This window comes from Punica granatum, chromosome 8 (genome assembly GCF_007655135.1).
Source record: "Punica granatum isolate Tunisia-2019 chromosome 8, ASM765513v2, whole genome shotgun sequence".
NCBI classification, from domain to species: Eukaryota; Viridiplantae; Streptophyta; class Magnoliopsida; order Myrtales; family Lythraceae; genus Punica; species Punica granatum.
In genome coordinates this window covers 1,919,774-1,946,368 of record NC_045134.1, presented here as the reverse complement: position 1 = coordinate 1,946,368, position 26,595 = coordinate 1,919,774, and the positions used below count along the sequence as shown (strand labels likewise).

The window sequence follows — 26,595 nt, the reverse complement described above, 5'->3', positions numbered from 1 at the left end:
ACCAAATTAGTACGTCGCCCTCTTATATATATGAGTCCAAGTCCCCATAATTACTCCAATCATTTAGTCACCAACACATGTAAGGAAACTAACAAAATATAATGATGGATGATGAAATAAAGAGCTTAAAACTTGCCTCAGTTAAAAAATATGTCGCAGTTTTATCTACTTATATGTTTGACGCTCCGAAAATATATATCGTATAAAAAACCTTCAATTATCTAATTAAATTTTGTGGTTTATTTTTATTCGTTATGATTAAATATATGTACAGTCGAAAAAATATTTTGGTTGTTAAAAATTACTTTTTAGCAACTAAAATTAATCATTTAGTTATTAATAAATTATTTTGTTGCTGTGAAAATATGCATGTGGATATTTAATAAATTAGAGTACTATACACACGCTTAGGTATTTTTATGTAATTAGAAAGTGATGGAGAGTTGGAAGTGAGTTTTGGTGATGCCATTGGATGAATTTTCACTTGTCGTCGAATTAAGAGTTTTTTTTTTCTCAGAGAAAATTTGTTGGTTTTTCCTTTAAGAAATATACATACATACTAATATATATATATATATAATGTTATTCAAAAAAGCAGATAGAGAATCTTGAGGGGGGTGGGGGCGGTGTGGTGAAAGGTACAAAGCTAACCTCAAGTAAAGTTCCTAAAAGAACGAGGCCGGAGAGATATCTGGGAATTCGAAAATTTCCGTAGAAATGACAAAGAAAATCAGATTGCAAGAATCAAGAGAGGGTGTGTGTGTATAGTTTAGAACAGAAACATATATATGTATATATATATATTCCCATATGGATAATAATAAAGCAATGACTGATAAGTGATGTCGATCAATCAAAGCGGCGTGCTAACTCATGCAAAAGTTCCTCAGGACGCACAACACAGAGAATAGAGATCACATCTGGAACGTCTATTTATATTATATTAATGTTGACTTCTGAAAACTGGAGCGACGAGAAGCCTCCATTCGCTCAATAATAACTTGTCACGTTAGTTTTTTCACTCATTTATTAGCTCCTCGTTAAAAGTCAATTCGAATGCATTCATATGGAAATATCTATTGCAATAAAGAAGAATTTATTTCGTCAGTTTTTCATATGGAAATAAATTAGTATTCAATATTAGAGCAATTTATTTCCCCCGTTTTCATATGAAAATAAATTAATCTTCATTATTCCTTTCTTATCTATTTATATTATTTTAGTGCTGGCTCTGAGAGCTTGAACGACGAGAGGCCTCCATTCGTTCGATAATAACTTGCTACGTCAGCTTTTGCATCCATCGTCATTGAAAGTCAATTTGAATGTATCCATATGGAAATATTGCAATAAAGAGGAATTTATTTCGCCAATTTTTGATATGGAAATAAATTAGTCTTCAATATTAGAGCAATTTATTCCCCCGTTTTCGTATGGAAATAAATTAATCTTCATTATTCCTTTATTGTTACATTTCCATTCGATCTCAGAGAATGAGAGAACGATTAGAATTATGGGGGATCGCAGTACCTATGGCTGTGACATGCATTACGTGCTAGACTTTTAATTGGCAGTGCCCGACAAGCCGTTTGCTGCCCATTCCATTACATGCTCCAAGCAATGCTTGCTCTGCATCGTGGTCGGCATTGTAATCACCACCACATTCGGCTTTGCCCTCCCATCCAAGTCAACCACGACCGCTGTCCACTGATCTGGCCATCATATCAACTCTAAATAGATTGATTTGTTTTGAAATAGAGATTGGGGGAATGTTTTGGTTTCAATGTCAGTTGGATCTTTGCTTCTAAATTTGCTGGCTAAGGGACCTAATCGAGTCTTTCACACCAATTGATCCGCATGAGTGCGTCGATCTGTGAGCGAGGACGACGTTCGTGCACTATAAAGTTGTCTGTTGGTTGTTCTTGGGTCTATGGTTTATATGATGAAGCTCTATCAAGCTTAAAATGGAATAGAATGTTCGACCATTGAGGAATGTTGTTGTGACTTTCCTTTCGTCAGTTGACATGCTGATTACTTTTTTCTTTCTAAAATATTTGATTAGGCATTAAAACATCCTAAATGGCAATTGTTAATGGGAAACTCTTATACATCATGATACAAGTTGGGAACCAATTATATTTCATGTCGGCAATGAATCAGGTGCCTATAGCACCAGAGGTCTAAGCCACAGTAACCATGGTGTAAATGTTGTTTCAACAGAGAAGTATGCCGGAAGGTATGCTTGCAGTTTTCTAAATATACATACATTTATGAGTTTCAAATGAATTTTTACACTCGGAATTTCGATGATTTAATCAATAGGTGGATGCATGGTTGATTGGGGACGTGAACATAATAATGCTGGACAAAAGGATGGAGACGCAGTGTGTGCTTCTTTACATGTTAGAAGCTTGGATATTCTCTACGATGATGTAATATTTAAAGATTGTTCCATTAATGTTCATGAATTTAATTCAAGATATTAATTGAAATTATGACCGTAATTTCTTTTGTCCGTTATGAGCTGAATCAAGGAAAGCCTTAATTCAAGAATCATTGCTGCAATCAAATTCTCTTATCAAGGAAAGCCAGCGATCAATATCCTCAAAGGAAAGCCAAAATTGAAGGGAAAACATTGCATGCATGGGTGAAAGAAAGTTTTCAATATTTTATTGTTTCCTTCTCCCTTCTCAAATCTCTCAATTGACTACTTTTATTTCTTTATCAAGAGGTTTTCATTTGAAAGGAAAGTAGGGAGGAATCACTCATTCTTCAGAGTATATATATGTACATGTACACTAAGATATTATCAAGGAAAAATTATTGTCCAAATCCTATTTTGTTCCTTGAACATCCGTACAGTGTAGAAGAAACATGGATGATGGAATGATATAGATAATTAATTTTGTCAATTTACATCCTAGATTTAAAAGGGGACTCGATTGTGGTAGAATATAGTTGCAGATTTTTGGAAAACAATAAAATTGTGAATATAATTTATAAAATATCAATAATTAAACTCGAAGTCATCATTTTCTTACAATTCATAACATATTCTTACAAAAAAAATAAGCTAAAATACGTAAAAGAAGGCGCCCGCACAACACGCGGGTAAAAAAGCTAGTTAATTAAAGACAAAACATCCTATAGAGGACCCCATGATATGTTTGCACAATATATACAATAATTACAAATGACTTTCTTCTCAGAAAGAGAAAGGGAAAAAAAAAAAAAGAGGGCATATTACGTACCCTCTCGATTGGGCTAAAGTGGCAACATCAGAAAACTTCACATTTCACACTTCAGTGGTGGTACATATTGCTTATCAGTCAGTACTTTCGCAGACTCATCTCTCTCTCTCTCTCTCAGTCCCTTTCTTTGGTTGATTACCCATAGTATGGTTTTTTCAATTTCTCGGGTCGATCATTTGTAGCGTACTTAAAATGTTAGAGAATTAATCAGACTGTTACTGCTAGCTCTTCCAGGAAAGCTAATTGCCCGTGGCCCAGTTCTATCGGGAACCTATAGAGGAAGACACAAGCTCAACTCGAAATAATCTTTAATAAATAGTATAGGTGAAACCGTTTTATCTCCTTATCTTGCCAAGAGGATAAAAAGAGTTAGGGTGTGTTTATTTTCTAAAAAATGTTCAACTTAACTCAACTTATCTTCAATTCAAGATCACAATCATTACTTTTTTAAAAAAAAAATTTTAACCATTCAATTTAATTTTTAATATTAAATTTTCTCAACTATTCATTACTTTTTTACAATTCAACAACACAATCATTACTTAATCATTACTTTCTCTCAATTATTTATTACTTTTTCACACTTTTTCTCATAATTCAACAATATAATCATTACAAATCAATTAAAATCAAAACTCAGCTCAACTCAACTCTAAATCCAAACGTACTCTTAATCATATTCATATGTCACTAGAATAGGATATCAGGTATTATTGTCACTTTTGACAACACTCCAGTCCACGGTTGAACGGCAGTAGCAATAATATTATTATGAGAGAAAAGAGAGATCATGTGCAGAAACAAGAGTGTATATAGAGTTTCCCTCTTCAAAGAAAAATAAAATGTTTACCACCACATTATCACATCCAAATCGAGATGGTATAAAGTTTCACAAATTTATACAATAAGGGAAAGGAAACGTAAAATTGAGCAGATTCGAGCAAACATAATATATGATTCAGTCAGTATATACTAATTAAGTACAAGGAAATATCACTTTCGATGTTTCTCGATCATAAGAATTCATATGATTTTTTCTTAGGCGCCCAAAGATGGTCCATTCATACCCCAAATAACCTACTATACCCAAAACAAATTCCTCCAATGAAAATACTTGACAAAAAGAATAACAATAAAAGATTTTTGGGACAAATTGTGACCCTAACCCATTGAATCCCAAGTTATATGAACAATACGAGTGAAAGCACATTGATAACAAGTTAATTAGCAGCTTCTATACCTCCTCGTTCTTCACATCCACCTCAAAATTTGCAATAGTTTCTTCTACTCCAAATGAATTTCAAGGAGGAATATTAGATCCCACAGCTTACTGTGTAACGGGAAATTAAAACCCATAGAAGATCCCTTTACTGGGGAATTCGCAAATGGCCGGGGAACCATCCTATCAAGTGTATCTGCACCGGCTCTCCTTATATATAACTGTTTCAATTCGAAGAGTTTACAGACTTTTCGAAGTGACAGAGGGTTAGTGAAAGCACTCACAAGAGATGACTTGTGGAAGATTAGAAGCCGTGAGAAAGATCACTGCCCCATGCAGCGTTGCCAGTTCCAGTGCCATTGCCCTGCCAGTACTGACCGGTACCAGATAGGTCTGAAAAGTTTCTCGACAGATTCAACCCTTGGCTAATTTCTTCCATCTTAACGCCCGTAATCTGATCAGAATCCGGAGGCTTAGACAAAATTGGATGCTCACTAGAAGCGCCCTGCAGATCACCTTGTATGGGATAAAACCCGACTTGTGCTGATGCTTGCAGATTATTATTGCCAAAGAAAGAAAACTGCTGAAGTCTCCATTGTTGGTCGGCTATTCCATTTGGCAATATCATTCCATTTCCGGCGGTGGTGTTGCAGATTGGAAATTCCATGTCGTGGCCACCAATTTTTCGACTTGTCTCAAAGTTTAACCCTATGTTGTTTGGAACATAATCGTTGAGATTGTGCAAAGGAGGCAAGAAAGGAAACAATTGTGATGGCCCTGACGTTGGCAGACTATGGCCAATGATGACATCTGCCGATGCGGTTGCACCAGTGCTGGTGGAAGAAATACCGCCACAGCCACCACTGGTGGTGGAGCTAGAGGCCGCCGCCGTCACTGCCGGAGACTTGGATCTGTTATTACCTTTGCTCCTCTTGTTTCTCCGGCAGCCTCCTCCTACGGGAACACTCCTCAGGGCACCTCCCCGAGTCCAGTACCTCCTGCAGGTCTTGCAGAAGTGGCGAGGCTGAGAAAGGCTATAGTTATTGAAGTAGCAGAACTTAGTGTTGGTGGATTCACATCGAGGGCACTTGAGCCCAGGCTCTGGCATAGGGATCTTCGCCATACGAGCTCTGTCAGCCATCGAACCGGGACGAACCGAGCCCGGCCCTCCTGGAGGTGCTGGCGGCGGCGGCTGTGGGAGCTGGGGAGCCTCATTGCTCGTAAGCAGTCCTCCTACTCCTCCTCCTCCTCCCGGCTCTTGATTTGGTTGCTAAGTAATTAAACCACACAACATACACAAAGCAAAAGCTAGAAAATTAGCAAAACAAAATCCATATCCGGTATATTCAAGACAAAAAGAAGCGAACAAGATGAGCTCGGGAATATCTGCCATCTTTTGATTGTTAGCTTTAAGCAAAGATGGCATATATATACACATGATGATTTGGATTCAAACAAAAGGAATCATCATATATCATATATATTATCTACCTGCTGCTGATGAGACCAATTGGGTGGATCTAGATAGACTGGAATAGATGAGAAAACCATGGGATTAAGTTCTCTCTTGGAGAGCTTAGTTTAGCTTTAGTGCTATGTGTGTGATTGTTCTCTCTTTTGAAAAAAAGGTTTGATAGGGTTTTTATTTTTGTGGTTGGAGAATCAAATCAGCAGAAGACACAAACAGAGAGAGAGTTGCAGAGAAGAAAGAGAAGAGAGGACATGGAAAGAGAAAGTGGAGGACTGTGTGTGTGTGTAGCTATGGCTATATCTTTCATCACCGTTTTTGCCATCCCCCCACAGGGCCACAACCACCTTTTATTATTTTCTTTTGTTTATTAACCAATAAAGTTAGGGTTTCTGTACAATATGGAGCACACAGCAGCTTCCTTAGCCCATAAGCCTTTCATATTCTATATATTTCTCCTGATGGCTCTTTCATCATAAATAAGCAGTGTCCTCCTAGAAAAGAAAGCTCATCTCATGCATACCTTGTCAAATATATGTTTGGATACGAAAAACGTGAAATTGGGGGGATTAATATTGTTATCGTCAAGTAAACCCTAAGCAATACTAGTACAGTTCATTTGGAAGAGCTCGACGAATGGCGCAAATTTAATTAGGATTGCAAGCTGTCCAAAAAGTGCTTATTGAGGACGCTGAGCTAATAGCCCTAATATATATCATGCATGGTTATATATCTCTTTATTGCTATGGGTACCGATAAGACTATAAAGGTTTAGCAAACCTACTTGGGTCAAGAGCATTAAAGTTTCGAGTTGTGCCCTATTCATGATCACCCTTGCATATATTAATCATATGTAGGAGATAAAAAGAGAGAGCGCCATTTGTAAAGAAGACAAAATTTTACAAATTGCCAGGCATCAAAAGCGTACGCCAACTTTTGTGTTATCATCCACTAATAACTTTACTTAAATATAGAACTAGTCAATTATACTAAAATGTTTAAAACCAAATACCTAATTCTATTTTAACCAAAAAAAAATATAGTTTTCTCGTCTTTCTTTTCACATATATGAAATTGTAATTTGCTTATGAAGATAATATAGATAGCGTAATATGTTTTAATGTTGGTCTCATTCTTATATATATCATTCGTGATAAAGGTATATAATATTGATCCTCGGAAACAGCTAATCTTCGATCATGTCATGTGTACATGCATATGACGACTAAATGCTTTCATCGAGTATCCAAATCAAAGGAAGGTTGTTTTCTTCATATCTTTTACAAGTGAGCTGAAAGAAAATATATGTATGAGAAGTAACGTGAAAAATCAATCGATCATTTGCACTAAGGCACCAAAGACGATGGACCAAAGGTTTGTGGAGAGTCGTCCCTATCAGATACTTAAGGTCGGAATTCCTTACTTTTCCCACGTCCACGTCAGATGCCACGTGGCCCACATGAATTTCTTGTCCTTTACCAAGATTAGCTATTCATACTAGTACATATAAACTGTAATAATAAATGGAAGTATACGTACATATACACACGCACACGGGACACATGATGAAATTAAACAATATGCTTGCATGCATACATAAACTTTTTCAACATCATGTTTAAATTAAATATTTCAAGGTATCGATAAAAGTACATTTTCTAGGGTAAAAAATAAATCATGTTAGCATATATAGTTAAAGAAACTATATATGTAACCCTTCAACTAAATTTCAGAACTTTTGGGCAGCTGGTCGAGAAAAGTTGATTTAGAACAAACACCATATCCCAAAATTCATGTCCCCACAAAACAAGGGGAACATGAGGCCATGATTAATCTATAATGCAGTTTTCATGGACTTATGCATCTACCCGAAACCTGTCTATCACGGTGTGTTCTAAACTTTGGTCTCGTGAATCTCATTTAGTGGGAGATGCATCTAGACGGGAATATATTATTCATCCTTTAAACTTTGGCCTTGTCATTCTAAATTTGAGGTCGGGAGCGTAAGTTTCATGTGAGTTATATAGACCTAAATTGGATATTCATGGCATCAAGAAGCTTCAATATCCAGCGTTCTTTTTATTTTTCCCCTTTTCGGATGTTGTCATCTATCGTTCTTTGATCATGATCGGTCAGATAACATTACGTTTGTCGAAAAACCCAACATATCCGAAGTACAAAAAAACTTTGTGCGGTTTGCTCAAAAATTGATTCTAGATTTGTTATTTGTAAGAATTTGATCCGTGCATATATATGTGTGTGCACGCGCGCATGTGTGTTTGTGTGACATACGTATATGAGAATCTTTAATTTAGTTGTGGTTCACGATCAAGTTGGACACATATGCATCCTAAGGATGGGATGCAACACTTTCTAACCATGCTTCATGGGATGGACTTCACACAAATTTTCTTTCTTTTCTTCTTGAAGCTTACGAACAATTTATATGTCACTGTCCCGATGCTCATAATTCTTTCTATGAAAGCGACTCGGTTTTGTTAACATGTTTGATTTTCAACTCAATTTAACAAAATATGAAGAGTCTTATTACTTTTTAAAGATCTAAGCATCGATCGATACACAGCTCTCGATCGGTTTGAAGAAAAAACAGCTTTCAGTCTCACATATAGCATTCAAAATTAATTGGATAAATGATTAAATAAACAGGAATAATATATATATATATATATATATACATATATTTGTGTGTTGCGTGTCTGCGTATGTGAGCAAGTGCGCGCAGCACTCCAATAAAAGAGGTATCTAGAATGAATCTCGTCCCTCTCACCATATACATATCTAGAATATGATTATCGAGATCAATTACCATAGATTGAGTATAGACACATACATATAGGATATTGTTCATTAATTGTATATATATGTAAGTGGTAAATAAAATCAGAAAACGTGCGTGTGTGTGTGTGATAAGCGTTGGGTGGGTGGTGTTGGAATCTAATTCCCTCTGTCTAATCAATCTTTGACAGAATATTTGTGTGTCTCTTTTACTCATTTTCATGCAAAAAATATGCAAAAAGCAGTAAGGGCCCCTTCCTTCTTACCATGTAGTGGTGTAAAGTTAGCTTAGCATGGGTTTTGCAGCTTTTTCACCCATCATCTCATTTCTCTGCCCCTCTCCCTCCTCCTCTCTCTCTCTCTCAAGATATACGTATATATATATATATATATAGTAAAGTATATAAGATATAATACACAAGAAAAATGGAAGATGTATATATATATATATATATATATAAACGTGAGAGAGAGAGAGAGAGAGAGAGAGAGAGAGAGAGAGAATTGCATGCAGAATTTGGATTTGATAAAGCTTTTCTTCGGCTGCCTGATCTGTATACATATAGCACATGTCTCCATGATTCATTAATCGATCTCATATCAAAGAAAACAGATATTAGGTCATAAAGCAGAAGAATCAGCCTCATGCTTCTTATCTGATCCTGGACTATGGTACGGCTCTTACTTTTCCTTGCTTTGATTCAATTACAAGCCATCGCTGGCTAAAACGGACTAATAGCGCATCCTGGACCCAAAATATTCTCTATACTGTGGAATCTAAGGCTGGAGAACATTCTATAATTTGATGAGATATCCCTCATTACACACTACTAGGTAGGTCAGGCACGCTCTATATTTATATTATATGTACTCTAAGATTAAAAGTCACCGATTCCAAAAGATTTTATGCCTTGACGTGTTAATCTGTCTGAACACGAACCATACTTGACACTTGATGAAGATTCTCCGAAGAGATTCCACGGGAGCTGTTCAACACCTTTTATGCGTGCAACTCGATTTAGGGATGAAGTGGTCCTGCTGCCGTAAGATAAAATAATTCATGGGGATATCGCATTTTATCAAACGGGGACCACCATAAATATACTGCAATAGGACATACGGGGTAATGGGCCCTTGTGGCATAACTGGGCCCACATGGGCCGAGAGTGAATTAGCTCTGTCGATGCCTGCTTCTCGTGGCCCGTGATGTGGAGTTTTGAGCTCCGTCCCATTAATCTGCATTCGGCATTTCTTTGAAGCTGAGAACCGGCTTGGAAGCTGTATCACATTCTCAGCAGCATTGGTTTTCTTGTCTAACAAGGTTTGACCTTTTGAATCTGAACTCTTTTGTGAGTGATTAAGAACTCGGCGACAGGGCTGTGAGCTCCACACAAGCAATGGAGGCATCGTCAAAACTTGGGTTAGCGCAGCTTCCTCCCTAAGTAAGTTTTTAAATTTTCAGTTAAAATCGAGCCAGTGACACTTGACAGTGATATTTTATGAAGAAATCATCACTACCATATCATAAAAACAACAAGAGATGCACACAAACAAACTTATTGCCCAATACAACATTGTATTTCGCTCAGACTATGCGATGGTAATACTCGGGAAACACAAGCTAAAAGCACTTTCTCAACACATTTCGATAGAATGGATGGGCATTTTGTTCTGAAAATGGAGGAGACAATTCGAGAAACCAAATCTCCCCAAGACTCAAGAATAGAAACTAATGAAGCTATGGTTTCGAAAGCTGATGTGCTATTGCTAAGCTCAACCTAAGCCGCTGTAGCTCGAGACCTTCTTGATGGCTTCCTCTTCCATTTCCACGAGCTGGCAGCAGAGGGCCTCCACATCAGGTGCCTCTTCCTTGAAAGTGAAGCGAAACTCTTTCCATTGGAATTGCTCGTTTGATGTGGGATTGGGGACCTTTCCAAGGACATCTGTGCCCTTGCGGTCCAGAGACAGAATATAGGCATCCTAGAGAGAAGACCAACACAAAGAAATCCCTCAGGTCAGCTCAAAATAATAGCCCCAACACTGCTTTACCCAGTTTTACCATTAGAAACACGATAATGCGCCCAGGAACTTACTTTAACACGTGCATTCAAGTAGGTGAAGCAGAAAAGCACCAGGGCCCTTCTCCTTGATTCGCTTTGATTGATTCCATCAATGAGCATGGCAGAGTAAGGAGCTACACACAACACAAGTAAAACAGAACGTTTCAATGGATGCATCACACTGGACCGAGCAGTGCAACTACCGAAGAATTTTACCTAATGAATCTGCCTTTGATGTTTGGAGCTCCCCCAAATCTATCTCATGAGTTCCTCCAGTGCCGCTGAGATATGTGCATGATCTGTTGGACATATTGGTGAATCAAAAGCCATTAATAGGTGAGAACATTGTTGCTTACGATTTGGAGGAAAGTATAACTATACCAAATTGACATTAGTAACTAAGAGTCTAAGATCAATCCTAATGCAAAAATATTGGAACCTCAAGTAACCTGACATTCACCTTCGTATCAGTAGGGTTTCTCACCGAACAAAGCCGAAAACAAAAAGACATAAGTTGTGATTATACTATTTCACCATAATACAGCACCATATATGCAATTCACAAAGTACACAATTTCAGGTCATCAAAAACCTAAAAAGGTCGATAGGATAGCTTGATGACCAAACCAAATAAAGAGTTCGTGAATTTGTTTATTTATATCATTTGGTCAGATCATCTGATAGAAACTAAGCTCTTGCCTGTTCGAGCTAAAGACAAGTGGTCACAGGTACAGTTAAAACAGTGAAGACGAATGCCTACCTCAAATCAAACTTGTAAATATTGTAATTTTCACCACCGTCTGTTAGCCCCTGAAGGTTCTCTGACCGAGATGTAAATACAGGATTAGTTGAACTTAATACGCCACGAACTGTATAACTGAGCTCGTTAACTGCTTTTTGTTCGGAAAGTATAAGTGCTTCTAACTTTTCAGTTGCCAGCTGGGCCTGTGAGCAAATCGAAAACATTTCCTCCAATAAGTATAAGATTCTCCCGTATATGTCCAAACATTGTTGCAACCAATATGTCAGTTTCCACACAAATAGAACAAGAAACTAACCTTTTTTTCTTTCAGAAGCACGACATCACCAGTGAGAGCTATCCGAGATGGCAACTGCACCATAGCAAATAAACAGGTTAAGCGGTAGAGTTAGCGCCCCACTCGTTGAGCTTCAATATGCATTACATCGCTGGTAGCAATTTGATGCATCCACAAAGAAGAATGACCATTCAGAAAAACGGAAGACCAAAAGAACTTACCTTTTGAACGGATTTAAGAAGATGCGCCAGTGGACCAGGGAATGGGGTTGTAATTGCCAAGGAACCTCGCTCGTCGATGATGGCATTCTACAAGAAGGAAGTACGTTCTAAATCAGCATACGTGATGATTAGATGATATAGTGAAAATCATGAGAATGCTTCTCATTACTATGTCGAAATTAACAAAACTGAGAACTAGACAATGGGTAAGAAAACCACTAACACAAAATCGAACTAGAAAGAGAGTAATGCTCACCACATTGTGTGCATCGCTTTCTGGAACCCAAACGTAGGGCTTCCCTCTCTTGACTATATACTTAACCTTCGATGTGTATATCTCCCCTTTGCTGAAACAAGCGCATGCTTAAAATTAATTCGCCATTTCAATGCTTCAATGACATTCCACATTCACGCTCATCTGTATCAGTGCTATGAGAACAGATTAAAGCCAGAGGATTCCTTATATCCCGTCATGTTATTCATCAAACCGTCCATTAGACATAGATTTCAATGCAGTTAAGCACCCGCAACAGCAAAACACTTCAAGATAGTAATAAGAAAAGTGTTCTTCAGGATTATGGAGAAAAAGGAACAGTGGGGCAGAAGAGTCACCTTCCTTTGGCGTCCGCTTTGATGGTGCTGAGGTGACACTGCCAGTTCGAAGCCAATATGTTCTGCGAAATCATTGAAAGACAAGAACCAAGCAAGATACCGATTCAACAATCACGCGCAGGGGAAGGATCACAATGCCCATTTACCGACAAAAACAAACGGAAGAGTTCGTTGGGAGGAGAAAGATTTCACCTTGCATTTCTCAGCTACTGTAAGGACCGCTGCTTTGTTGGCTTTCATGGGGACGGTCCCAAATTCCCAGTAAGCGTCACTTTGCTCGCATACCAACTGCTCGACGAAATGCTTCCGACGCGGCTCACCGTTCTATCTTTCCCACTAAGACCGGTTCCAAAAGGCGGCGCCTTGACTTTATCTTTCTCGTCGGAAAGGGGCGAACTTGTCGGTTCGATTGAGAAGTGGGCCGGAGGTTCTGCTGTTTGAGCCGAGGTTGTCATTGGGCCTTCAAGCCCGCCCAGTTGCTTCGTCGTCAACCTCGAGAGCTTCAGATCTAGGAATCTCCTTGCGTGGCGTGGGGTGTGTACTCTCAGCAGAGCCATGGCAACGGAGGAAGCAGGAGCTGAGGAGGAGACATTCTCCGACCCTCCATCTCCGTCCGCTTCTCTGTCCCCTCCGCCTGCCCGGAGCTTCTTCGACCGGGAGAAGCATGTCGCGTACCTGGAGATGATGTACCAGATGCTGCCGCACCACTACCAGTCCCAGGAGATCAACCGCCTCACCCTCGCTTACTTCGTCATCTCCGGCCTCGACCTCCTCAATGCCCTCGATCGTGTAAGGCTTCATCCCTCTCTCTCTAGTCTTTCTCAAATTTAAGGGAAAATTTGATCTTGATTCTATTTTAAGTTTGAAGAGATTACACTTTATGTGATATTCTTAGCTCAAATGCAGTATTCACTATTCATAGCTGAAACTCTTTACATCCTGAACTCTTTGAAATGAATGAGACGTGTTAAGGAAAAAAAAATGAAATTTTGATCTTGATCTCAATAACTTTTCGAGTTCTTCCGGTAGTTTGATGATAAAAAATGCTTCTATTTGTAGGAGAACGGTTTAATTCTCAGCATTCTGGCTATGAATTTCTTTTGTAATGTGATATTTCATTTACTGCTGGATCCTATCATCCCCACATTGGAGAAAACTAGAATTTAGTCTGGTTTCAATGCTTTACTATCGTTCAGGTCGATAAGGATGCGGTTGCCGAATGGGTTTTATCTTTGCAAGCTTATCCAAGGAGGAAAGATGAACTGCAAAATGGTATGATCTCGTGTGCTAAGACACTTGACTGGCATGACTTAGTGTGAGAACTACGGCGGGTTCCGATTAGTTTCAGTCTTATTTAATTTCTTTAGAGTTGTCTCTATATTCTTGGCCTTGCCTTGAAAGTTCTAATTTCATTGCAAAATGAGATCAGACGGTTCCTCTGTGGTGCAGGAGAATTTTATGGGTTCCATGGTTCGAGGAGTTCCCAGTTTCCGTTGGAAGAGAATGGGGTGAGCAAGTGGTTTTTTTGCTACTAGAAAAGACCATTACGGACAGTTGATGGTTTGCTTTTCTGTTTTTTGAGCATAAGACTCATATTTTATCTGCTTGTAGGTTTTGATTCACAATGGAAGCCACTTGGCGAGCACGTACTGTGCCTTGGCGATACTTAAAATTGTTGGTTATAGTCTATCAAATTTGGACTATGAAGTGATTTTAAAATCAATGAAAAATCTTCAACAGACCAATGGGAGGTACGAACTACAATTCTCAAGATGTTTTTTTGGTTTCTTTCAATGAGACTGCAGAAATCTGCATGCTTTATTGTATACTTGCGGCACCCGACTCCTCTCCCTCGTGGTGTACCCCTGAATAAATGTACTTGAGGGAAAAAATGCACAGTTAGGGATGCATAAATTAGATGAAATAGAAGTATTACTTTGTTATTCTTCTAATTCTTGAATTCAGGTACCATTTATGTTATCTTTATCAGCTCTGCTCGAAATCCTTCTTTACTAGCACCATTATTCTTTCATTCTCAGCTTTATGCCCATCCATACCGGAGCAGAAACAGATCTCCGTTTCATTTATTGTGCCGGTAAGAGAGTGAAATTATTTATTTAAACTCCACGAGCAGAGATATTCATTGGCAGTGCTTAACTTGCTTTATTAATGTTTCAGCTGCCATATGTTTTATGTTGGGGGATTGGAGTGGAATGGATAGAGAAAAGGCCAAAGACTACATATTAAATTGCCAGGTTGGTCCTTCAACTGCTGTACTGCTCCTTCTTCGAGTTATCATTCTCAGTTTCTTTCTGTTTCAAAATTGTCAAAAGCAAGTTTTTCAATTAACTCTGACAGCAGCTGAATATATCTGCCCCGTTTGTTCTCACATATTTGTCTCCTATCTTAACAGTCATATGATGGTGGTTTTGGGTTAATTCCGGACTCGGAATCTCATGGTGAGTCATATCAGTATATATAGTCTTATTTAGTTCTCTATACTTGTCTTTCAGAATTGAAGTAAATGCAAGTGCTGATTATCAAATGGAAGTTCCAACCGGCACAATTTTTTTTTTTCTTGGGTTAACTTCATTCTACTGGGTTCACTCTGATCAATTACCAATTTAAATACTTTAGTGGCACAGGTGGTGCTACATATTGTGCTGTTGCATCTCTCAGACTGATGGGTTTCATCCAAGAAAATGTTTTGCATGACAATGAACAAGCTTCAATAATTGATATCCCCTCGCTGGTGGATTGGAGCTTGCAGGTACTATATATAATATCTCCAGAGATATGCACTCCACGGCTTCTTTTAATGGCTTGAAGATTTTTCTTAATGTTTGATGGACCGTATATTTTGCTATCTTATGATTTTTCTCTATTTTTTATGTGATACAGAGGCAGTTCGTTGATGGTGGCCTCCAAGGTAGACCAAATAAACCTAGTGACACATGTTATGCGTTCTGGTATGCCCGTACTCGGAAATTTTTTGTACTTTGGTTCTAAATGACTGTTGTATGATGAAATCCTAATGATCTTCTGTTATAGGCTCGGAGCTACTCTGAGGACTTTGGGTGGTTACTGGCTCATAGACAAGAGATCATTGCGGAGATTTCTGCTAACGTGTCAGTCTGAGGTATTCTTGTTTCCTGCATTTATCGACTTTCGTATCGAAATCCATATTAGAATACATTTATGATCAACTGGAGTTTGTGATTTTGATTCTCGTGTGTCGTCTTAGTTTGGTGGCTTCAGTAAATTCCCAGGAGATCTACCAGATCTCTACCACTCCTACTATGGCATCACCGCATTCAGCCTTTTGGAAGAACCAGGCCTGAACCCATTTCACGTCGAACTCGGGATAACAGAAATTGCCTTGATAGAATTTGAGTTAACATTCAGCTAGGTACTCTTCATTATTGCAATTCTCTGAGATTTTTTTCGGGCTAGTGAGGACCAAATATTTGCTCGTGTTAATCGAATGAAAAGTAACTGCTGCTGCAAGCCCTGCTGCATAATTGTGTGATTTCGTAGTATCTCTCGTTATGTACACATGATAGAAGAGACCAATGAAAGGCAATTTTCAGTTCCAGAGAGCTCTACTTTGTGTGTTTGAAGGTCGCGTGTTTACGATCTATCGGTGTTATGAGCTGAGTACTTTCAGTCCTGAACTCAGCAAGACTTGCAAAATTGGAGCTTGGAATTGAGCTCAATCTCTGATCATCCTTCTGAGTTCTGATCTTAGGCTGGAGTCAACTGCAAGAATTGCAACAACTTCATAATGTAGGAATTTTTTAATTTTGACTTACAAGTATTTGATAAGTTTGATGATATAAGAGTACCCTGATGTCGCTCTTAAGCCATGCTACACGGCTCAAGCTTGAAAAATCCTAGTAAGATCGAACAATCATCGGCCTGAGATTGAGTAGCTGGGACTTAGCATGGCTGTCTAGCACCTCTCTGTCAGTTCTTTTCCTTTCTGTGGTGCATAAGAAATTCAAGGATTCGTACAACTCGAGATAGTTCGAAGTCAAGTAGCATGAACTAATAACGTAGGGCATGAATGATGAGTTGCCAGCGCTGGACCTGAATCAAGGACTTGAACCAAATGAGGAAACCATTGAGCGAGAGGTTTCACTCGACTCAGTTTGAAGGCGACAACTGAGAGGGACAGAGATGCCTGTATCTGTACGGCATACCGGGCAGTCAGGATGGGAGTAGAGCCACATGTCGATACACAAAACATGGAATGAGTGCGAGCACCGGGGCAGGAGCCTCATGTCTTCCCCATCCTGAAACTCAGCCAGGCACACCGAGCAGGTCTTGTCCTTTGTCCTCAACCTGGCATCACCGGAATACTTGCACGACGGAATGACAGCAGATACGGAACTACTCCACGACCCTGATCTCTCCAGGTCTGCAAGAGGCTGGTTCTGGCTTGTGCCATCAGGCCTTCTGCGTGGACATAACCGTGAGAAGACATAGTTGTAGAGTACCGCAATCACAATCCCCAATACGATCGCTATGATCGCGAAGGAGGAGCTTGAAAAGCTCATCTGAGACTGAGGAAGAGCTGCAGACAGTGGCCATACATGGGAAGTTAGGGACAGGAAAGAAGTCTTCAACTTAAAGAGTTGACATAAACAACATTATGGCAGCTTGGCATCTGTTCCAATTACAAAATCGTTGGATTGGATCAGACAGCTTTGTTTCATTAATTAGTACATTATTGCCAGAGTATCGACCCCCCCAAAAAGATTCTTTAGTCGTATTTATTTATTTATTTAATGATAAGCAACGCGATATGTGGAGTTTACCCAGATAAGATAATGATAAGTGATTAGTATACAATACTAAGGCGTGGTTGAAAATTGCCCCTTTTGATAGAAAATTCGATATCGATTTTGACTTTCAGTATCGTATCAGTTCCGTTAATGGAAGCCCTTTGAAGTTTGAAGAGCTACCTGGACATTCAGCTCGCCGAAAATCAGTAAATTGTTTGATTCTTAGACTTGGTATTGATATGTGAAAAAGCTTCCTGAGACTATGCTTGTGGCACAACTGTTATGTATGATTGAAAGGGTCATAGCTACATATTTTTCCCGAAGAGACAAAGATATGCTGAAAACAAGGTGATAGCGCGGAGGAAGGATAGATCGAATTGCAGCACACAGATCAATTAGCACGTCTTCGAGGGATCTGCCAAGTCTCTGCAAATCAGCAACACCTTAAACCGTTCGTTCTGATTCTGGAATACTGATTCATTCAATCTTGTCAAGTTTGTCTTTTCACTCATAAACAAACTGTTGATAGTCGCTTATGGATCATAAATTAGAGCAGATGCTGCAGTGAATCAATTTTATCTGACTGGATGTGATTTAAGAAGTTTAGGCTATGGACTCTGACAACTGAAGCTATGATATACATCTTCAATACTAATACCAGCGCTAGTAATTCGCCTCCATGTACAACCGTCGAATGATGATGACAAAGGAGGAACTGGGTCACCCGATACTCGGTTTGTACGTTCTTTATGTCTCCTTGATCTGAGGATTCATCTCTTGTATCCTCAATCCTGATTGTTTTTCTCCTGTACTGCGGATCATTTTCTATTACAGAAACGGCCCGACTCTCTTATCCTACCCGACTGATCCTCTAGATAGATGCAGCACACAAATTCTGGGTAATGTTTTCCAGCCTCATACTCCTTTGCATCCCAAGGAAATTTCCGTAAAAAAAAAAAAAGGAAAAAAAAAAACGCATGAATCTCGGTTGTGGCGTTAATTATCCATCAGGGAATTCCTCTCAGCATCCTCGCAAGTATTCGTCTCTCAGCCTCCAAAAAGCCTTCGAAATAAGAACCAGCTTTGCACTTCAGTGATCCTTCGCGACGAAAAAACAGCGTTTTGAAGTTCATTTCCATCGACGATTTGATCCTCTCCTTGATTCATGCGGACCAAGCCCGAATCATCCTCTGGATTTCTTCGTCTGAAAACCCACCTCTACCATCATTCATATTGATCTTAGCCCTTTTTTTGGCGGATTTCAACTCTGCTGAAACATGTAAATTGCCAACAGCATCAATATCAAAGCAGATGTGAATCTGTGGAAGTCCCATCGGTGCCGGGGGTATCCCAGAAAGAACCAACTCGCCCAAAAAGTCATTGTCACGCGTCCTTACGCTCTCACCCTCGTAGACCTTGACAGAGAAACTCTCTTGGTTATCGTAATGTGTCGAGAAGACCTGTTCCTTCTTTGTAGGAATGGTGGTATTTCTCGGGATCATGACAGTCATGATGCCTCCCGGATTTTCTAGGCCGAGAGACAGAGGAGTGACATCCAGGAGCAGCATGTCCTGCACTTTCTCGTCAGCCTCTCCAGCCAGCTGCGCAGCAAGAACAGCTGCGCCGTAAGCGACAGCCTCATCGGGATTAATGCTCCTGCAGGGCTCCTTGCCATCGAAATATTCCTGCAACAATTGCTGCATTCTCGGGATCCTGCTTGAACCACCGACAAGGACAACATCGTCGATGCTACTCTTATTCACCTCAGCATCATTTAAGCACTTCTCAACGACATCCATGCACTTCATAAAGAGTTCCATGTTGAGCTCCTCAAATTTTGCACGGGTGATTGTGGAGAAAAAATCGACACCCTCATATAGAAAATCAATCAACACGGTAGCCCGAGAAGCCAATGAGAGGGTCCTCTTTGCACTCTCGCAGGCATTCCTTAATCTCCTTAGAGCTTTAATGTTTCCTCTAATATTCTTGTTATGCTTGCTCTCAAACTCCCGAACGAAATGATCGACCATTCTGTTATCAATGTCGTCCCCTCCTAGATGGTTTTCCCCTTTAGTGGCCTTCACTTCGACTACACCTTCTTCAATGGTTAAAACTGAGACATCAAGAGTATTTCCACCGAGATCGAAGACCAAAACATTATTTGGGCCCAGATCTGTCCCCTTTCTGTGGAGGCTGTAACCGTAAGCAATGGCTGCAGCAACTGATCCATTGATGATTCTCATTACGTTGAAACCAGCAATGCGGGCAGCATCTCTTGCAGCGATTCGCTGAGAGCGGTCAAAGGAAGCAGGGACAGCAATAACCGTATTATTGACGGTTGAGCCGGTGTGGGCCCCTGCGATGTCCCGTATCCCTGCAAGGATCATAGATGAGATCTCCTCGGGATGAAGGTGCTTCTCTTCGCCCTTATAGTTGACAGCTATCAGCTGTCTCCCAGAAGGACCGGTAACAACCTTGAATGGCCAGAGCTTCCGTTGGCTTTGAGCCGAAGTGTGGCTGAATCTTCTTCCAAGTAGCAGCTCCGGACCTATTGCATGAAACCATGGAAATGATGAGACAGAGTGAAAGAAAAAGTGACTTAACAAAAGAAAGACATTTCAAATTCTTTACCAAATACTGTGATAATCGGGTTAATAGTCCCCTGCCTCTTGGCAGCGTCACCAACCAAACATCGGGTCCCCGTGAAAGCAACATAACTTGGAATCCTCCTTTCACCTTGCTCATCGGCAATAATCTCCACATGATCGTTATGCCAGACTCCTACGCTCGAGTAACTGGTGCCAAAATCAACACCTACCACAGGCCCCATGACCCTCATTGTCTCAATGATTCTTTCTAGCTCCTTCATCTTCTGTTCAATCTCATCCACCTCAGTTAGCTGATTCATCTCTAACCATTCAATAGCTCGGCAAATAGCATTCACACTTGTCCTCCTTACTGTGGGTGGTAGCTCGGGATGATACATATTATCTTCGATTGCGCTCTTCATTCTGTAAGCATAGGTCTCCAAAGCGTTCCTGGCCACGACTTTCCGCTTGTACTCATCGTCATCAACCCTGTACCTCTCTGCATTCCGAACCATCCTCTCGACATCTTCCCTGGACAATGTACCTCGTTGATCAACAACACTAAAAGTAGCCTTATTACTGATTGTCTTGTCCTCCATGGAGACATACAAGAAACCATCAGCATAAACACTGAAGCGGACCGTAATCTGAGGAATGCCCTTAGGTGCCTGAGGAATCCCTGATAGCTCAAACCTTCCCAGAAAGTTGTTACTTCTTCTCTCACCCTCGTAAATCGAGATTACGAAAGATTCTTGGTTGTCTGAGCTAGTTGAGAAGACCTGCTCCTTACATATGGGAATAGGGGTATTTTTCGGGATCATGACCGTCATCACACCTCCTGCAGTATCGAGACCAAGAGAAAAGGGGGTCACATCTAAGAGCAGCATGTCCTGGACATTCTCATTACACTCTCCACTCAGTATCGCAGCTTGAACGGCTGCTCCATAAACCATAGCCTCGTCAGGGTTAATGCTCTTGCAGAGCTCCTTCCCATCGAAAAATTCCCGTAGAAGCTGCTGTACCATTGGGATCCTGGTGGACCCACCAACAAGGACCACATCATCGACGACGCTTCTGTCAATCTTAGCATCCCTCAAGCACTTTTCAACCAGCTCCATACATTTCCCAAAGAGATCCATGTTAAGCTCCTCAAACCTGCTCCGTGTAATCACAGACTGGAAATCAATTTCCTCATGTAGAGAATCAATATCTATAGAAGCACTCGTACTCGAAGAGAGAGTCCTCTTTGCCGATTCACAGGCAGTCTTCAATCTCCTGAGAGCTCGGGGATTTCCACTGATGTCCTTGTTGTGCTTCCTCTTGAACTCTTGGATAAAATGGCGCAACATTCTGTTATCAAAGACCTCACCTCCAATATGGGCATTCCCAGCAGTAGCCTTCACTGCAAGAATTCCCGACATGATGCTCAGGAGTGATACGTCAGACGTGCCACCACCAAGGTTAAAAACCAATACGTGCCTCTCGTCAGCAAAACTCCCCTTCTTATCAAGGCCGTAAGCAATTGCAGCTGAAGTTGGTTCGCTTATAATGCGTACAGTTTTAAGGCCAGCGATTTGTCCTGCATCTTTAATAGCCTGTCGCTGAAAGTGGTTGAAGCACGCCGGGACCGTGACTACAGCTCCTTCAACAGTGGCGCCAAGGTGAGCCTCAGCAGTCTCCATCATTCTTGCGAGGATCATAGACAATATTTCCTCAGGAAAAAGCCGCTTCTCTTCACCCTTGTAGTTGATGACTATTGTGGGTCTGTCACGCGGACCGGCAACGATCTTGAAAGGCCAGAGCACCGCATCAGTTAGGACCGACTGGTCACTGAATCTCTTACCAACCAGCAGCTTTGCCCCTGTAGACAGAACATCTTGATCATTTGTAAGTTGCTTTCCAGGAAATGTCAATGGACAAGCAGCGCACCCCATCTGAAAATAACAAACTGATCCAAGAACTTCATAGAGGAGCCAAATAAATCTTTACCAAAGACTGTGTTGGTTGGGTTCATAGCGGCCTGGTTCTTGGCAGCATCTCCGATGAGTCTCCGGGTGTCAGTGAAAGCGACATATGACGGCATCCTCTTGTTACCTTGATCGTTGGGGATGATCTCCACATGTCCATTTCGCCACACTCCCACACTCGAATGAGTGGTCCCAAGATCAATCCCGACAACCGGTTCATCAAACATCTGCGCCATTGACGATGTTATACGTGCTCTTTGCTCTCCGATGTAAGTCCTGGAACATGTTAACAGGATTAGCAGATACTCCTGTTGTGTTTGCTAAACTGTGTGCCCAGACGGATCAAACAAGGCTTGGTCTTAACGAGACTTCACAGAGTCAACTCTGCCTGGGTTGTGCTGCCATTATGTCTTTTTGCATTGTATTAATATTTCTTTAAGAATCTTCGACACAATAAAAATAGAGGGAAGGGTGAAGTAAAAGAGTTAGCAGATCTTCAAGGCATAAAAATGAATAAAAATGAGTTCGAAGGATTTGACTGCAGAGAGTAGTGATCCGTTCGATCTTGTCTGGTGCGTCTTTTTCACGTATCAACGTGTTTTACAAAATAATACAAGAGAAGTGTTGGGTATCCCTCCAATTTGGAGGAAATTGGGCTCAAATTATATTGGGTTTTTATCGGGCTTTAATTGGCTCAAAAACCCACTTTTGTTAGGGTTTATTTTTCAACAAACCAGCTGAGGAATTGTAGCAGCAGATCAGCACAGAATAACAGAGAAGAACAGAGCAGAATTCGGATCAACAGGGACAGCGCGCAGCTGGAGAGCAAACCTCGATCGGGACGTCAAACGAACTCCGATTGGGACGAAATTTTGACAGCAGCTTCACAACATGTGGGGCTAAGTTCTAAACGGTCAGAATTTCTATTCGAGCTCTGTAGGTGCTATTTCAGCTGACTTTGTGAACCACCTGGTGTGGGTGACGAATTTAGTGTTTGGGTGATCCAAGAGAGTGTTTCTCTTGAGTTTTGGTGATCCAAGGGTTTACCCTTGATGAAAGACATTGTATAACCTTCATTCATAGTGGATTGTTGATTCGGAGTTGGTCCCATGGTTTTTCCCCACATCGGGGTTTTCTACGTAAAATTCTTGGTGTTCTTTTACTTTACTCCTTGTTGGTTGATTTGATTAGTTCCTATCTCGATTACACTAGTAGGGGAGAAAGATTAATCGTTGCGTTATTGTTTGATTGAGTACATCCATTCCCAACAAGTGGTATCAGAGCCAAGTTAGAGAAGTTTGAGTTTTTTTCGGTGTTTTCGAGATGGAGGAGTCTGCAGGATCTATGTTCAAGTTGAATGCAACCAACTACTCTATATGGAAGTCTCGGATGGAGGATCTTCTATTTTGCAGGGATTTGTACGATCACATTGAAGGGGATTCCGCGAAACCCAAAGATAAGGATGACAAGGCTTGGGAACGCACAAATCGGAAGACTATTGGTTTGATTCGGCAGTGGATAGACAATAGTATTTATCATCATGTTGCTCAGGAGACAAATGCGAAAACTTTGTGGGATAAATTGACAAATCTCTACGCGAGGAAGACTTCGCAAAATAAGGCCTTTCTCATGAAGAAGCTGGTTCATCTTCGTTACCAGGATGGAGGTGATATGGCTATGCACATGAGTAATTTCCAGGATATTATAACCAGTTGACGAACCTGGAGATAATATTACCCGATGAGTTGCAGGCTTGTCTACTTTTAGGGACTCTACCAGATAATTAGGACACACTTGTGGTTGCATTAAGCAATTCTGCGCCAAACGGGAAGCTATCGTTGGCCACGGTGACAGATAGTTTATTTAATGAGGAGACTAGAAGGAAAGGCACGGGAATTTCCATTCAGTCTGAAGCTTTGGTTACTGAGCAACAGGGGAGAAGTCAAAGCAGAAATTTCTCTTCCAAGCATAGTAACTCACGTGGCAAATCGAGGGGTAGATCAAAGTCGAATATGAGAAAAGGGGTCACTTGCTATCACTATGGAAAAGAGGGACACTACAAAAGGGAGTGTAGAGCTCTGAAGAAAAATCAGAATGGCAACGGTGAGAGTAAGAAGGAAGAAGGCACTACAGCAGTGGCATCTGATGGAGAGACCTATATCATTTGTGATGAAGCCTATGTGAATTTCACTTGTCAGGACTCTACCTGGGTTGCAGATACAGGTGCCTCATTTCATGTCACTACTCATCGGGATTTCTTCTTATCTTACACTACCGGGGACTATGGTTATGTGAGAATGGGGAATGGACAGTCATACAAGATTGTCGGTATTGGTGATATCTGTCTAGAAACCGAGCTTGGCTGCAAGTTGCTTCTGAAGAAGGTGAGGCATGTTCCAGAAATTCGCCTTAACCTAATTTCGACGGGTCAGCTTGATGAGAAGGCTACAGTAACGAATTTAGCAATGGGAGATGGAAGCTCTCAAAGGGTTCGTTGATTGTGGCACGGGGTCAGAAGACCGACACTCTCTACAGGCTGCGTGCCAGGCACAATTCCGGTCAGGTTAATGTTGCTGAGGATTATCCTATCGAGCTATGGCACAGGAGACTTGGGCATATCAGCGAGAAAGGTATTCAAATTCTTGCTAGAAAACAGTCTTTGCCAGTTAAAGGTATGCACTTGAGCACTTGTGATCACTGTTTAGCTGGTAAGCAGAGGAGAGTTTCTTTTGTTAGAAGTCGTCCCTCTAGATGCGATCATATACTTGATCTTGTGCATACTGATGTTTGTTTCATGTCGGATAGATCTCTTGGTGGTGCTCTCTATTTTGTGACCTTTATAGATGATCACACCAGGAAGGTTTGGGCTTACCCTATGAGAACTAAAGATCAGGTGACTGAGATTTTCAAGAACTTCCATGTAGCAGTGGAAAGAGAAACGGGCATGAAGCTGAAATGTGTCAGAGCTGATAATGGTAGTGAGCATAGGGGTCCTTTCGAGAACTATTGCAGGACTCACGGTATCAAACTTGAGAAGACGGTACCGAAGACACCACAGCAGAACGGGCTTGCAGAGAGGATGAACCGCACAATTGTTGAGAGAGTTCGTTGTATGCTTTCTCAGGCGAAACTGTCTAAGTCTTTTTGGGGCAAGGCAATGAGGTCAGCGGTTGATCTTATTAATTTTACACCGTCAGTTGCACTTGATGGAGATGTACCCCAGCAGGTGTGGACCGGCAAGAAAGTATCATACAAGCATCTCAGAGTCTTCGGGTGCAGGGCATCTGTTCACATTCCTCAAGATGAAAGATCAAAACTTGATGCCAAGGCAAAACAGTGCATCTTCTTGGGTTATGCACATGAAGAGTTCGGGTACAGGTTTTGGGACCCTGATAGCAAGAAGATCATCAGGAGCAAGGATGTTGTCTTCTTTGAGGACCAGACAATCGAGGATTTGCAAAAGTTAGAGAAGGCCAGAGTAGGCAATCCTCACGAGATCTCTATTCCTGTACCGGTTGATGTAGAGCATCCAGTGGAAGAGGTACCTGGTGAGTATGAAGAAACCACGACTGGGGGTGAGATTCCTCAGGTAGATGATGATGTGACTACGGATGATATAGGCTCGCAGTTACAGTTAGAGCCTGCAGATCTACCTAGACGATCTGATAGAATAAGACGACCATCTACAAGATATATGCCTCATGAGTATGTGCTACTGATTGACGGGGGAGAACCTGAGTGCTATGGTGAAGCTGTGGCACATGAGCACAAGGAGCACTGGTTGAAGGCGATGAATGAAGAGATGAACTCCTTATCTGAAAATCACACGTATGACCTAGTGAAGCTACCGCAAGGTAAGAGAGCATTGAAGAACAAATGGGTCTACAGGTTGAAGACAGAGAACTCGCGACCTCGATACAAAGCTCGACTGGTAGTGAAAGGTTTCAACCAGAAGAAAGGAGTTGACTTCGAGGAGATATTCTCACCCGTTGTCAAGATGTCATCGATCCGAGTTGTTCTCGCACTGGCAGCTAGTCTGAATTTGAAGATCGAGCAGCTCGATGTAAAAACAGCTTTCTTGCATGGTGACTTGGAGGAAAAAATATATATGGAGCAGCCTGAAGGATTCCGAATTAAAGGTAAGGAGCATTTGGTGTGCAGGCTGAGAAAGAGCTTGTATGGGCTTAAGCAAGCACCTCGGCAGTGGTACAAAAAGTTTGACTCTTTCATGTTGAGCCATGGCTACACACGGACAACTTCAGATCATTGTGTGTTCGTAAAACAATTCTCAGATGGTGATTTTATCATTTTACTGTTATATGTGGATGATATGTTACTTGTTGGTCATGATATGAGCAAGATTGCAGAGCTGAAGAAAGAGCTCAGTAAGTCCTTTGCCATGAAGGATTTGGGACCGGCAAAGCAGATCCTTGAAATGCATATTTCTCGTGACAGATCAAGTGGAAAAATTTGGCTTTCTCAAGAGAAGTACATCGAGAAGATTTTGGATCGGTTCAACATGGGTAATGCTAAACCAGTTTCATCACCACTTGCTTCTCATTTCAAACTTAGCTCGAAGCAATGTCCTACAA

The 26,595-nt window shown here is 40.8% G+C and overlaps 5 protein-coding genes across 5 annotated transcripts; 1 reads left to right on the top strand and 4 right to left on the bottom strand.

Moving 5' to 3' along the window:
* Nucleotides 1–4,128: 4,128 nt before the first annotated feature.
* On the bottom strand, nt 4,129–6,270 carry LOC116216056 (dof zinc finger protein DOF3.6-like). Its single transcript, XM_031551975.1, has 2 exons — nt 5,959–6,270; nt 4,129–5,737 (listed from the first exon to the last, which is right to left on the bottom strand). Exons 1-2 carry the CDS (start codon nt 6,016–6,018, stop codon nt 4,772–4,774), a joined length of 1,026 nt encoding a protein of 341 aa, XP_031407835.1. The 5' UTR covers nt 6,019–6,270; the 3' UTR covers nt 4,129–4,771.
* Nucleotides 6,271–10,226: 3,956 nt separating this feature from the next.
* On the bottom strand, nt 10,227–13,055 carry LOC116187999. Its single transcript, XM_031517080.1, has 9 exons — nt 12,854–13,055; nt 12,662–12,723; nt 12,306–12,396; nt 12,050–12,136; nt 11,850–11,903; nt 11,552–11,736; nt 11,008–11,090; nt 10,825–10,925; nt 10,227–10,711 (listed from the first exon to the last, which is right to left on the bottom strand). Exons 1-9 carry the CDS (start codon nt 12,899–12,901, stop codon nt 10,505–10,507), a joined length of 918 nt encoding a protein of 305 aa, XP_031372940.1. The 5' UTR covers nt 12,902–13,055; the 3' UTR covers nt 10,227–10,504.
* A 15-nt stretch (nt 13,056–13,070) lies between these two features.
* LOC116187998 (geranylgeranyl transferase type-1 subunit beta) lies at nt 13,071–16,260 on the top strand. The gene is made up of 11 exons (XM_031517079.1): nt 13,071–13,450; nt 13,858–13,933; nt 14,111–14,169; nt 14,273–14,412; nt 14,701–14,756; nt 14,840–14,916; nt 15,075–15,120; nt 15,307–15,431; nt 15,563–15,630; nt 15,713–15,800; nt 15,906–16,260. The coding sequence occupies exons 1-11, from the start codon at nt 13,217–13,219 to the stop codon at nt 16,068–16,070; spliced, it is 1,134 nt and encodes a 377-aa protein (XP_031372939.1). The 5' UTR covers nt 13,071–13,216; the 3' UTR covers nt 16,071–16,260.
* A 495-nt stretch (nt 16,261–16,755) lies between these two features.
* On the bottom strand, nt 16,756–17,220 carry LOC116187764 (RING-H2 finger protein ATL32-like). Its single transcript, XM_031516693.1, has one exon. The coding sequence runs from the start codon at nt 17,218–17,220 to the stop codon at nt 16,756–16,758; it is 465 nt and encodes a 154-aa protein (XP_031372553.1).
* A 289-nt stretch (nt 17,221–17,509) lies between these two features.
* LOC116187997 (heat shock cognate 70 kDa protein-like) lies at nt 17,510–22,380 on the bottom strand. The gene is made up of 3 exons (XM_031517078.1): nt 22,026–22,380; nt 20,080–21,897; nt 17,510–19,996 (listed from the first exon to the last, which is right to left on the bottom strand). The coding sequence occupies exons 1-3, from the start codon at nt 22,237–22,239 to the stop codon at nt 18,612–18,614; spliced, it is 3,417 nt and encodes a 1,138-aa protein (XP_031372938.1). The 5' UTR covers nt 22,240–22,380; the 3' UTR covers nt 17,510–18,611.
* Nucleotides 22,381–26,595: the final 4,215 nt, after the last annotated feature.

Excerpts from the sequence above, each read along its gene's own strand:
- LOC116216056 (XM_031551975.1), bottom strand. The coding sequence starts at position 6,018 with ATGGTTTTCTCATCTATTCCAGTCTATCTAGATCCACCCAATTGGTCT. Across the intron at positions 5,738-5,958 it reads ATTGGTCTCATCAGCAGCAG|CAACCAAATCAAGAGCCGGG; the intron begins GTAGATAATATA and ends TTAATTACTTAG.
- LOC116187999 (XM_031517080.1), bottom strand. The coding sequence starts at position 12,901 with ATGAAAGCCAACAAAGCAGCGGTCCTTACAGTAGCTGAGAAATGCAAG. Across the intron at positions 12,137-12,305 it reads AAAGCGATGCACACAATGTG|AATGCCATCATCGACGAGCG; the intron begins GTGAGCATTACT and ends TCCTTCTTGTAG. Across the intron at positions 10,712-10,824 it reads ACTTGAATGCACGTGTTAAA|GATGCCTATATTCTGTCTCT; the intron begins GTAAGTTCCTGG and ends TCTTCTCTCTAG.
- LOC116187998 (XM_031517079.1), top strand. The coding sequence starts at position 13,217 with ATGGCAACGGAGGAAGCAGGAGCTGAGGAGGAGACATTCTCCGACCCT. Across the intron at positions 15,432-15,562 it reads TGGTGGATTGGAGCTTGCAG|AGGCAGTTCGTTGATGGTGG; the intron begins GTACTATATATA and ends TATGTGATACAG. Across the intron at positions 15,801-15,905 it reads TGCTAACGTGTCAGTCTGAG|TTTGGTGGCTTCAGTAAATT; the intron begins GTATTCTTGTTT and ends GTGTCGTCTTAG.
- LOC116187764 (XM_031516693.1), bottom strand. The coding sequence starts at position 17,220 with ATGAGCTTTTCAAGCTCCTCCTTCGCGATCATAGCGATCGTATTGGGG.
- LOC116187997 (XM_031517078.1), bottom strand. The coding sequence starts at position 22,239 with ATGGCGCAGATGTTTGATGAACCGGTTGTCGGGATTGATCTTGGGACC. Across the intron at positions 21,898-22,025 it reads CCCAACCAACACAGTCTTTG|GGGCAAAGCTGCTGGTTGGT; the intron begins GTAAAGATTTAT and ends TTCTGTCTACAG. Across the intron at positions 19,997-20,079 it reads CCCGATTATCACAGTATTTG|GTCCGGAGCTGCTACTTGGA; the intron begins GTAAAGAATTTG and ends TTCATGCAATAG.